The 11,732-nt window shown below is 40.6% G+C and overlaps 2 protein-coding genes across 2 annotated transcripts; one reads left to right on the top strand and one right to left on the bottom strand.

Annotated features, from left to right (window-relative positions):
- Positions 1 to 1,276: 1,276 nt before the first annotated feature.
- dcps (decapping enzyme, scavenger) lies at positions 1,277 to 2,409 on the bottom strand. Its single transcript, XM_062448143.1, has one exon. It carries the CDS (start codon positions 2,366 to 2,368, stop codon positions 1,388 to 1,390), a length of 981 nt encoding a protein of 326 aa, XP_062304127.1. The 5' UTR covers positions 2,369 to 2,409; the 3' UTR covers positions 1,277 to 1,387.
- Positions 2,410 to 3,014: 605 nt separating this feature from the next.
- Positions 3,015 to 10,645, top strand: commd1 (copper metabolism (Murr1) domain containing 1). Its single transcript, XM_062448497.1, has 3 exons — positions 3,015 to 3,218; positions 3,691 to 3,972; positions 9,587 to 10,645. The coding sequence occupies exons 1-3, from the start codon at positions 3,045 to 3,047 to the stop codon at positions 9,692 to 9,694; spliced, it is 564 nt and encodes a 187-aa protein (XP_062304481.1). The 5' UTR covers positions 3,015 to 3,044; the 3' UTR covers positions 9,695 to 10,645.
- The last annotated feature ends 1,087 nt before the right edge of the window (positions 10,646 to 11,732 follow it).

Raw genomic sequence — 11,732 nt, 5'->3', positions numbered from 1 at the left:
ACATTTACACACACATTTATGAAATGTTCATTCAGATAAATATGAAACGGGCACATACACATGATGAATCTGTAGGTTCACACCTCTGAAACACTAATACACATACACTCATTACTTGTGCTTTGTATTACCCTGTCCTGTGATACTGATGTCATGCCAATACAGCTTGAATAAATACATTAAAGTAATTATTTATTAAAGAAGAGAGGATAAAAGGAAATGGACAGAGAGATGGAGGGATGGAGGACAGAGGAAGAGAGAGAGGTGCGGAAAGTAGAGAGAGAGATGGGGTGGGCGGTGAAGACGATTTTCAGTGTACCCTGCTTTCACGGCTTTTCCTAAATGAAGGCATATCCATTTATTACCCAATATTAAAATCACATCCGGAAAAGCTAGTTTCAGCTATTTTGCTCTCATTTCTGTTCATTGCTGCATCAGCTTCTGAGATTTTTTTTGTCTTTCAGGGTTGCGATTCTCTTTTTTTTTCAAAAGATGGCGCATGGACTCCCTTGTACTTTTTCTGTAATTCAGAATCTAAATAAGATTAAGATTTTTTACATAATACATAGACCTATTCTTTATATGTACCAAACGACACCAATAATTATATGATGTGCATTTTCATTTCATATAGTGTAACAAATTTTGCATATATTCACGTAAAACAAAATCACTGACTAGTGATTAGTTTTTTTTATGAGATAGTTTTGCAGCAATTTTGAAAATAGTAATCCATTTATTCATGAATGTAATAACCCGTTGAGTTGAAACATCTTCATAGCTTAAATATACACTGACCAGTAGAAGCCATGTAAGTACTTCCATTCAGCCTGTTCTGGTCCCAACAAATCTCAAACAAATAATACTCCCCTTTTTACGTTGCGGTGGCCTTGATTTTATAGGCCTACTTAAAGTTATAATTATGTATAAAATGTTCATATAACTGTTAATCATATCATACTGTGACTGCTTGCATTTAATATAAGTCATTTTCTTTGTGCACCGCAAAGCTCTGACAATTTGGGCATGCTGCATGAAGATAATGTACTATAGATTTTTACTGTAATAGTTGCCAGTAACTAACCCTGATTTGATATAATATGAAAACATTTAAATGTCTTCCATTTTGTTAATCTAGCCAAAACATTTGCACTGAACTGTTTGATAGAAACAAGCATGAGAAGTGGTAGCCTATTATGTGTCTTTGTTATATTGTTGCTCTGAAAAACTGGCAATAAAAAGAAATACAATAAAAAACAATGTCACATACACAATAGTGGATTGAGGTCACTTTAATAAAACAAGTATTACATTTTGTATAAAGATTATGGTAAAAAAAAAAAAGCACAACTGCTTACATAACAGTTTACAACTAGGATAGCTGGAATTATGTAGACAACCTCCCAGCTTCTTTGAACTCACGGAGCAGGCTGTCGTCAGCTCTCAGTGGGAAGGAGAGGCTGCGACTGTGGTAGTACTCAGGGTCTGCCAGGAGGTTCTGAATGACATCGGAGAGTAGGTGTGCTCTCTCCACCCCAGTGCCCGGAGCGTCATAGCCCAGGGCCGTGAAGTGGACATGAAGGTGGTAGTAGGATGGCTGATAATGGAGGTAAACCCTCATCTTGCTGGCTGGCACTCCATACCGCTCCAGAATGCTCTTCTCTCCTTTCTGGCGGATATTTCTTAGCAGTGGTAGATGCTGAGCAGTCAAGTCCCGGAGACTTTTGATGTCTCTTCGATGAACGATGGCTATCAGATACAAGTTATCCAGCTGCTTTTGGTCCCACTTTAAGTCTGGTAGGAGAACAAAGCCAACATCCTGATCTGGATCCTCATAAACTATACGATTTGCCTCAGCTTTCTTCTCCAGGATGTTGTAGACCCACTGTATCCCAAAGCTCTGGCTCTTAATGTAAGGCAGAGTGATAGAGCGATAATCCTCCCCGGTTTCCTCCACCAAAAAAGTCTCCTGGCATAAGTACTTCTTAACGTGCTTCTCTGTGGCGGGACACACCACTGTGGTCTTGATCTCATTCAGATGAGCAGGGGGTTGAAGTTGATAAGTGCTGTAGATGTCATTTTTCATCTCCAACTTTAGTCTAGAGCCACTGAACATCTCGGACAAGGTGTCCTCTCTGATTGGTGTCTTCTCCAGGATGACAACAGCCTCATGGTCATCTAACTTCCCATGAAGAAAGATGTTTTTTTCCCGCGCCGAGTCCCGCAGAACGGTCTTCAGTTTGAATCCGGATAGCACACTTTCAGATGCTGCTAGATCATCTATTTGGTCGCTATCTGCGCCACTCTTTTGCCGTTTACTCTTAGTGATTCCAATGTTGGGGCTTTCACGTTTACCAGTAGACGCCATCTTTGTTGTGGATATTACGCTTGAACAAAGAGTATGCGTGAAGCCAGAGAATGTCTAATATAGAGAGAACTGCCACTCTCGGGAAACTTCCGGGTTCTGAACTGGTTGCAGTTCCACTCTAGTTCCATATGAGGGCGCTAACGGTCGAATGCAGAATGAATGGAGGTCTATGGAGCTATACCCCTCAAAATCCACTTTTCTCAGGATATAATTGTTTGGGTTCTGGTTCTGCTTCGGATGCCATCAAATGGGATCTCTGGTCGTAGTGAGTCCTTCACTAACCAATCAGCATTCGTTAGCAGAATGCTAGCGTGTTATGGGCAACAACGACTTACCCTGTAAGAAATCGAAAGGACATAAGTACTCGTTCATTCAACTTTCGACCTGTAATCCATGTTGAACATGCAAAAACTACAATCAAATCTGAGATTTCTCAACGACAATCAGGTGAAAGAGACAAATTTAGCCGTTTAGCTCCATAGACTCCCATTCATTCTGCACTCGACCACGATCACTCCCAGTGGAACTCTGGTGGAACTGCAACAAAATTCGGTACAATGGGGCTTAATAGGGAGTGGCCAGGCTCTCCTTACAGGCTCTGGTGAAGCCAAAGCTGCCCGAAAAGTAACGGGCAAATTCTCACGTGACATGTTGTCACGTGATCGAAAGCAGCGATATGGCGGATGTGGACCCAACTAAATCCCTGAACGGCTTACTAAATGGAATAGCTCAAAAAGTATATTACAATAATGGTGAAATAACAGAAGAACTTTTGAAAAATGAACTTTTTCCCGACCTCGCGCAAGAGGAATTTAACGCCTTGCACGAGAAGATGAGAGGCCTTTTGAAGGTAGTTGTCCAAATAAAAATGCTGTGGATTTGCTAGCTTTCTACAGTATCACCAGTTTCAGGCTACTAATACTAATAGCTAGTATTTGCAATACAAGCAATTGTATCTTTAAACTGTGTTTGATGGTATACATGGTGTTAACTTTTCTCTCATGCTATAGGCTACACAACTTGTAACATCGTTTAGTTCGATCGGCTGATAGCTTTGTCCGTTTCGTTCTGACATGTACATTGTTAAATTTACATTTGGATTTTATATTTATTTAAAATGACATTCACTGTCACAACATTGCTTTTCAAAAGCCACGGAAGAGGTTAGGTTTTCTTTATCGCCTATAAAGGTGAACATGATGTCATTAGGTGGCAGCACTAACACACCTTTGTGAAAATCACGGACAGTTGCAACCACATTCACACAATAAAGAAAATGACATTGCTTCTCATAAAAAATACAAATAAATGTTATTCCTCAGTCTATTGCCATGGCAGACATGGACCAGCCCCAGCTGGAGGCCTTCCTGACAGCCCAGACCAAGAAGCAGGGTGGCGTCAGCACAGAGCAGGCTGCAGCCCTCTCCCGCTTCTGGAAGGGTCAGCGTGGCCGGGTCAGAGAGAGCCTGCTGGGCCAGAGCCGATGGGAGGCCGGCCTGAGGGGCCTCACTTGGAGGGTTGACCTTCCGACTTCGGCCAGCAGAGGAGAGACGGCCAGCAGCCCTGTGGCCTTGGTGGAGTTGGAGCTGGGAAGGACTGGAGAGGTGAGAAGGAGGGAGGGGAGGAGGGTGTCTGTGGGTGGGTGGAATACATGCGACGGGTGTCATCACGCTCATCAGTGTCTCTTCCCCCCTCACGTGCCACTCTTGGGATCAAACTAGGGTCCTGTGACTCACTCATCCTTTCATAAGCACCGCTTTAACGCTGTAACCTGCTACGCCACTAAGAAGAAATTCAATGTTGCGAGTAGGTGGTATACTGAGTGAGTTTAACCAATTCAACTCAGTTACATATTATACTGTACATGCTTAGATTTCTCTCTTTGACAGAGACTGGCAATGCACTGAATCGTATAAAACACATTGGAGTGAAAATATGGTGGTTTCCCATTGTATCCCCAAATGCATGGCAGATAGATCATCAACCAACCTTCCAGTCCTTATATGTTTAAAAAGACATAAATTGGGTTTATACGGAGGAAGTAGTGCCATAGAAGTATCCAATCAACATTTTTCAAGGATTTCCTTGTAATTTTGTCATTAAATTGGTAATTTAATCTGCTAAATTCTGCATCTGTTTTACCATTACAAGTGCATTACAAAGCCACTACAAAGACACTAGAAATGAATACAAGTTTAGATTATAATACTCTTTTTGTTAGTGTTTCTTAAATCCGAGTGACTGAAAATACCACAGGGTACATTGGAAGTCAGGATTCCGAGCTTAATCTCCTCTCAGAAAAAGTATTCTCACATTTCTTATGCAAAATTTGCTAATTGCCTGCGATCATCTACATTATTACACCACTTACGAAAATGTTTGGGAATCTTCGATTAAAGTGACAAGTTCAGTGCATTGTGGTGTTTGTTATGGGGGATCAGATGACTGAGCGGTTAGGGAGTCGGGCTATTAATCAGAAGGTTGTTGGTTCGATTCCCGGCCGTGCCAAATGACATTGTGTCCTTGGGCAAGGCACTTCACCCTACTTGCCTCGGGGAGAATGTCCCTGTACTTACTGTAAGTCGCTCTGGATAAGAGCGTCTGCTAAATGACTAAATGTAAAATGTAAATGTTATTGAGAAGGGAAAGGGAGTATAGAGTGAAAGTAAAAGCATTCCTAATTTTCTTCACATTATTTTTAAGGCTCTCCTCTTACCATAAAATACAAATATAGTATTCCATTTCCATGATTCATAAATACCTTATCCTTTAGTGCACTTTCAAGCTCCAGTTTGCTGTAAAATATGATTTGATCCTGTGGAGATTCATTAAAATACTATTAGAACCATTTAATCTAGCCAGAATAATTTAGTTGTTAGTGTGCCCTCTTTGTCCATTCATATTAAGAGTTAATTAATTGAATACAGTGGATATTATTTACCACTACAGGAACTGCTATTTCAAGTGGGGTTGAAGGTCAGCCCAGGTAAGAACAGGTCTAGGACCAGCCTCCAGCCAGGAGCGCATCTTAATCACAATAGGCCAAAGCACCTGACCTGACCGGCTCCAGTCATATACCATGTAGTTTACCACTTTAATCATCCATTTGAGAAGTTTGTTGGTCAGTTTAATCATCTCCTGCCTTTTGACTGTTAAGAATTAGTAACTTAAAACGGACTGTTCTCGCTGAAGTCACTGTTTAGCAGACCTCAAAGATGGTGCACTGTTAACAAGTTGTGAGGTCCTGTGTCACTTCCCTTCTTGAAGTTTTTACTTATGAATAAACTGCATCTGCATGTGTCTCCTTATTGTACATTATACAAAGGAGTGGCCCACTTTCATTAAACAATGAGGTCTAGATGCTCCATTTTACTTTCAATCCTCTGCTCCTTCTAGAGTTGACAGGAAGTGTTGCTTCTGTACTTGTTGGAATACACTTGGTTAGAATAGGTGGGGGTGGAGTCGCTCTACTCTCATTGTTGTCCGCTGAGCTTTGTTTAGGAACTCAGATTCTTCTGCTCCTACAGTTAACATTTGTCTGTCATGGACTTTTAAAAAGTAGTTTTTAAAGTTCAATACCATTCTGATTACTGGTCAGGATTTTAGATATTTATTAGTAGGCTGATGAATATTTCTAAAGTGTACCTTTACCATCAGGAGGTGTCTATTTCAGTTTCATTTCATAATTGAACATCCAACCTTATTTAATATTCTCTCAGAATTGCAATGCAGACCATGGAGGCTAATCCATAGCTGCTTTGTCTTTGATAGGTTCATCATGCAGTTTAAGTAAAACCGTTCTTCATGAGCTGAATGGCAAATCATTAACTTGACTCTGTAATCAATCACATAGTCTTTGGTAGTCGTTTTACTTCTGCAAACTAAAAGTGGTTTTCACGCTATTTAAGATAAAGCTGTTTAGGAAGGCTGCACTTTGCCTCAAGATATTTCACCACTAATCTGTTTCGCAAACATCGGCAGAATACTGACAGTATCTCAGTAATTTGTATTTGTAAAGAATACACAGCCCATTGTAAATTTAAAACACTTACTATAGCATCAGGGACCAGGCTGATTACTATGTGGCTTCCCTTGTAAAATGTAAGTTGCGGTTGACATAGCAGTATCTCCAAAACTACACAGGTTTGTGGAACGTTGATCAAGTGAGACAACACATGTGATTCATTTAGAAGTTTACAATCAGTCCAGAACATCTCTCCTGTGTTTTGACAGGTTATAAATGTCAACATGCTCTACCAAACCCAAACTAGGACTTTCACAATGTTTAGCCTAGCTACTTCTGACCAGACGTAATTCCCTCTTCAGGACCCTGTATGACCCACATCAGCCCATTAAGAGGGCACAACAGATTCTAAATAAGTACTTCATTCTGGCCAAGGTCATCCTGTCCTTGTAACCTTAGAAAAGATGACCTCAAGTACAACAGTACTTGAGCAGGAAATGGTTCACATGCTCCAAAAAAGACTATCTTTTGTCAAAGTTGATGTAGATCCAAGTGCCAAATCCTAGCTCCTACGTGTTGCATTTGGCATCTCGTGTTGTTGGAGACCACTTTGCACCCGCTACACACAGACACACACAGCCTTTCACCTGGCTGTTAATAAATGACGCTTTGGGCCTGGAGGTAGAGTCAATTTAATATAGTCTAAAGTAGAACCATGATATTGACAGTCAAAAATGTAAAAAGCTTACATTAGCATGGGGCTCTTAAAATCATGTTATATTTTTGGCTACTGACAAAAGAAACTAATGTGACCACATACCAACATGGACTGAGGATATTTATTGGAGTATTTGTTTTATGAGGAACCTCCACACTTGTGAAATCAAAGGATCCTCTACTGCTTCTTACTTTGTTTCCAGACAAGTGCTTTTACGCGCTATCAGTCTGAGTATGGGGATGTTAGCATAGCCCGTAGAGCATAGCCAATTAGATTGCCTACAAACTGACACGCAATGCAAGGAATTTGTCAGTTCCACCTTAGTGCTGGAAGGAGAGCGTCAGAAAGACCTCTTCTGCATCAGTGAATCCATGTTCTGCATCCAGTGGGGAAATCAATCTAAACATGAATAGGCATATATCATAATCTCTACTTTTCAACATGAAGTAATTTAACAATCCAGTTTTTTTTCTATTAGCATATACCAACAAGTTGACAGGCCTCATTTTTGGCCTATTTTTTATCTTAACTTAAAATGTCACAGGGGGGGAGGAGGTGTTGGGGTTGGTGGTGGTGAAGGTGGTTGTGCTTCTGCTCTACCCATATCTGTGCCAGTCTACCCCTCCCCTGGCACTAAGAATGAGGCTAGTGGAGCACCACACCCTTGAGCAACCATTATCTTGGTCAGTACAGTTGTGCTGAACTTAAGTTAACCAGTTGATTTGTTCACAGATGATATTTAGAGATCTTTTGTATTTGTAAAGATGGCCTACGCATTTGTACCAATTCATTTGTACATAGTATGTTTTTAAATACGTATGTACCTATGTACTAATCCCCCCCCCCCCCCTTTTTAAACTATAGGATGGTCTCCCTATGTCAATAGAAATACAGTGGGTGTGTCTAGCTTGGCTTAACCTGAATAATATAGTGTATTTGCATAAGCAAAACTAGTCTACAGGTACTGCTCAAGTGACTGACACAAGTCACTCTCCAAAGAACGCTGGAAGCATTGACATATGAGTCCTAGCCCTAATGTACTTTAATTACATTTATTTAGTCATTATATCTCTTTATGGGCCAGATACAATGATGTTTTGCAGGCAGGTTCCATTTGAATACATGCCCTATCTTCCAGAGAAACAGGTATTACCTAAACAAACAATAGATGTGTGTGTTGGGGAGGGGGTTTGTGTCAAGAGGTTACCAGGCAACAGGTCATTGAGAGGTGCAAGGGTACAATGTAGACATGTCCATTATAAAGAACAAACGGGAAATAAACAACAGCTGCAGATGGACAATCCCCTGTCCTCCATTGTGTCTCTTTCTGGATCTTCATTCATTTTTAAGTGGCAGGTAATATAACCGGTCTGGCGTCACATAGACAGAATGAATAGACCTTTTATATCACATGGCTGGCCCATGCGAAAGATGGACGCTTTATAGGCCAATTGACCTTGCCCCCTCTCCCCTCACGTGAAGGACACTGAATATCTATAGGTTGTCAGTCTGTAGTCAATGGCAGGCGATGCACTTACCAAACTGCAGAAGCGGATGCAGGATCAGTTAACCTATCCACTCTAGTCCTTATGCATGCCATGCCATTGTTAGTTTATTTAGCTGTACGGGTCTCAAACATTCTGATCTGGGGCATGATTTAGGTCATTGAAACCACTTTGACTTTTACAGGATTATATGAACTACATTCAGAAATGCCAAAAACGGTATTAAATGGTATTTTTTCATTAAATAAAATACAAATTAGAGGAAAAGATGTCCTTGCACACTATGGTCGATTTGATCATGACCCCCACCCCCTTTCCCCCTCTTGTCCTTTATTCTGCGTTCTCTGATAGCAAACCGGTTTTGAAAGGTCACATTCAGACAACCGACATTGGAGGATATTTTTGTCTGAGCCGCTGGAGAACCCAGAGAATGAAGGGAAAGTTTCAAGGGACCCATTTTTATAATGGGAAGACTTGAATGGTAGGGCCACAGGCTGAGTTTGGTCTATATTAAACGTACCGTCTGTTTTTTATTTTTTCCCCCGTAAAATTAGGAGGCCTGTAGGTCATTCACAGCATGACAAAAACATTCAGAGCCGTTTCCTTCCTCACATTTCCGAGGACAGTTTGGCACTTGAGCTTTTGAATTTGACATCCTACTTACTCCCTGATCTTGGCAGCTGTCATTGTCAGCACCATATGTTTACAGTACACCTTCTCCTCCGTGAGTTATGTACGACAATCACTGGAAGTAAGTGAACAGAGCTTGACTTTGACTGGTAGACTTCCATCATTCGAGCGCTCTGATATTTAGGAAAGGTGCTTTTTAGGCGAAACAGAGGTCATTGTTTCTGATTATATACAGTACTTTGCTCTGCATTGCATCATTCTCACATGCAACAGTTTCCTGCTGCGGTATCATCTCATGTTTATCTGCTTTGTCATGCATTTGTACAGATCGTGTGCAGACTGTTATTGTATTGTGTCGTACATCGTCCTCTTTCCTCTGACGTCTCTGCTGTCTTTTACAGGACTCCGAGTTTGTGTGCCTGGAGTTTGATGAGGCGAAGGTCAACCAGGTGTTAAAAAAGATGGCAGATGTTCAGGAGAGCATCGACAGCATCGTGCATCGCAGCTAGAATGGTGTGCAACCCCAGTGTGTGTGATTGTGTGTGTGTGTGTGTGTGTCAAATAGTGAGAAAGAGAGAGTGTGTATCAGAGCAAATAAAAAGGACTGTATGGATGTGTATAAGTTGCAAGTGCATAAGTAAGCATTTTGTGTGTGTGGAGATGTCGTGCAGTTTGTGGCAAGCGTTGAGTGTGTTGGGAAGAATGTTCATAGTGCCCCATTTTGTGGTTTCCTTCCCTATTGATGCTCAATTCCTGTTTGGGTCCAAGATGTAAGGTTAGAAGAAACTAAGTCAGTGAGAGCAAGCTGCCATATTACCAGAATTTGCTGTATACTAGTCTGTTGTACCCAATAGAGCCTATTTTTCTTTGAAAGTGATAGTGAGAATATTTCTGCTTTCATATTCATACTTTTGCTTATAGAGATCATGTCATATTGTCAGAGAAAATGGCTTGTAGTACATATTCAAACTCTCAATATGCTCAACCTTGAACAGTGACTGAACAGTCATTGAACGTGTATAGGTGCTGTGCGTGTCCCCGACACGTGATTTACATTAAAGTGGAACTTGGTTTAAGATATACAGGAACTGAAACTGATGGTTTCAACAGATATTTACTAAATGTATTGTCTGCTTCCTCTGCAGTGTCACATTCTGTACCTTCTGTTTTGCATTGGCAAAAATATACTGTGGAGATACTTTACTATGTGACTTTGAAAATGCTCTTTCCTTGTACCTGCCCCAGTGCCAAGACAGTAACATTTACTATCAGTGTGCTCAAAGTAATGTAATATTTTGAGCATTGTGGTGGGTATTTTATGTGACTTTAACTAAATGAAAAGATTCAACCTTTTAATAAATAATGTCTCACTGAAAATCACAAAGATCGCCAAGAGCAATAATCTTAAATTATTATCGATTTCTGTAGAAGCAAGTTGTGTGTCGTAAATGTAATAACATATTGTTGCAGTTTAACGCAGTTTATTGCATCACTAAAGTCTGATTCAACTCTTTCACTTTATTTTTGTATGTGGTAAAGTTGTCGCAACACGTGGGGGGGGGGGGGTCACAATGACTGAAGGGTCACATTGACCCGAGGGTTAAATAACAGAATGGAAATCAAAGAATTCTCTAAGGTATTTGATAAAGGGGGTTGAGCCACACACGTCATGCACTGCCAGGGCATTTAGAGAGCAAACCCATTTCATAGAAGAAGATGCGTCAGTCAGGGTAGTATCAGGCCCTAAGAAAACGGGAATGGTCCTTTTTCAATACTGTGATGCATTTATATATTTGTTTACAGGAGTTGTGAGATTTGAACCTGCTACCATCTTGGCTTGCATGTCATATTCCTCATAATAAAATGTTTCGACACCGTGTCTCACCCACCTTAAAAAGAAAGAAAGAAAAAATACATCAAATACATGTGATTATGTATTTGAGTAAGCCCTGCTTTCAAACCACTTTGCCTACTAGTGCACAGTGCCTGTTGCTATCGACGATTAAGATGTCAGTGAAACACACAAATACAGGTGACTTGAACTATAGCTAATGCACAGTGCCCGTGATCAAAGCGGTGACACACACAGATTTCTGGAACTATAGATAGACAGTGTTCGTGATGCAGCTAGTGATGACAGTTCTCAGTGGCTTTGGTACCTATATTTCTCATATCATGATTGAAATTCTCTGTCATTTCTGAAGTAGGATACTTGTTCAACCTCCACATCATCTGTTGTTGTCTCTTACCACCACAAACATCTAGACAATTAGTTCATAACAGAAGTCATTACATGTACAATGGTTGAGCCAGTTGTCATAATTGTAGGCCTTATTCCCCATACAGTGCTTGAATGTACAGTTCTGCCTAAGGGGTGTTTGCTATGTTTACATTCATGTTTGTATCTTTTCCCTTTGTGCTATGCAATGCTGTAATATAGTCTTGTATTTTCTGTATCGCATTCACATAATTAAGACACAACAATTACATTTGTACGAATCCTGTCGTATTCCCATTTGTGGATCGCCATATCCAGGCCTCAAGAAA

This window comes from Osmerus eperlanus, chromosome 22 (genome assembly GCF_963692335.1).
Source record: "Osmerus eperlanus chromosome 22, fOsmEpe2.1, whole genome shotgun sequence".
Lineage (NCBI taxonomy): Eukaryota > Metazoa > Chordata > Actinopteri > Osmeriformes > Osmeridae > Osmerus > Osmerus eperlanus.
Note: the sequence above shows the minus strand (reverse complement) of the source record. Positions and strands in the feature narration are given on the sequence as shown.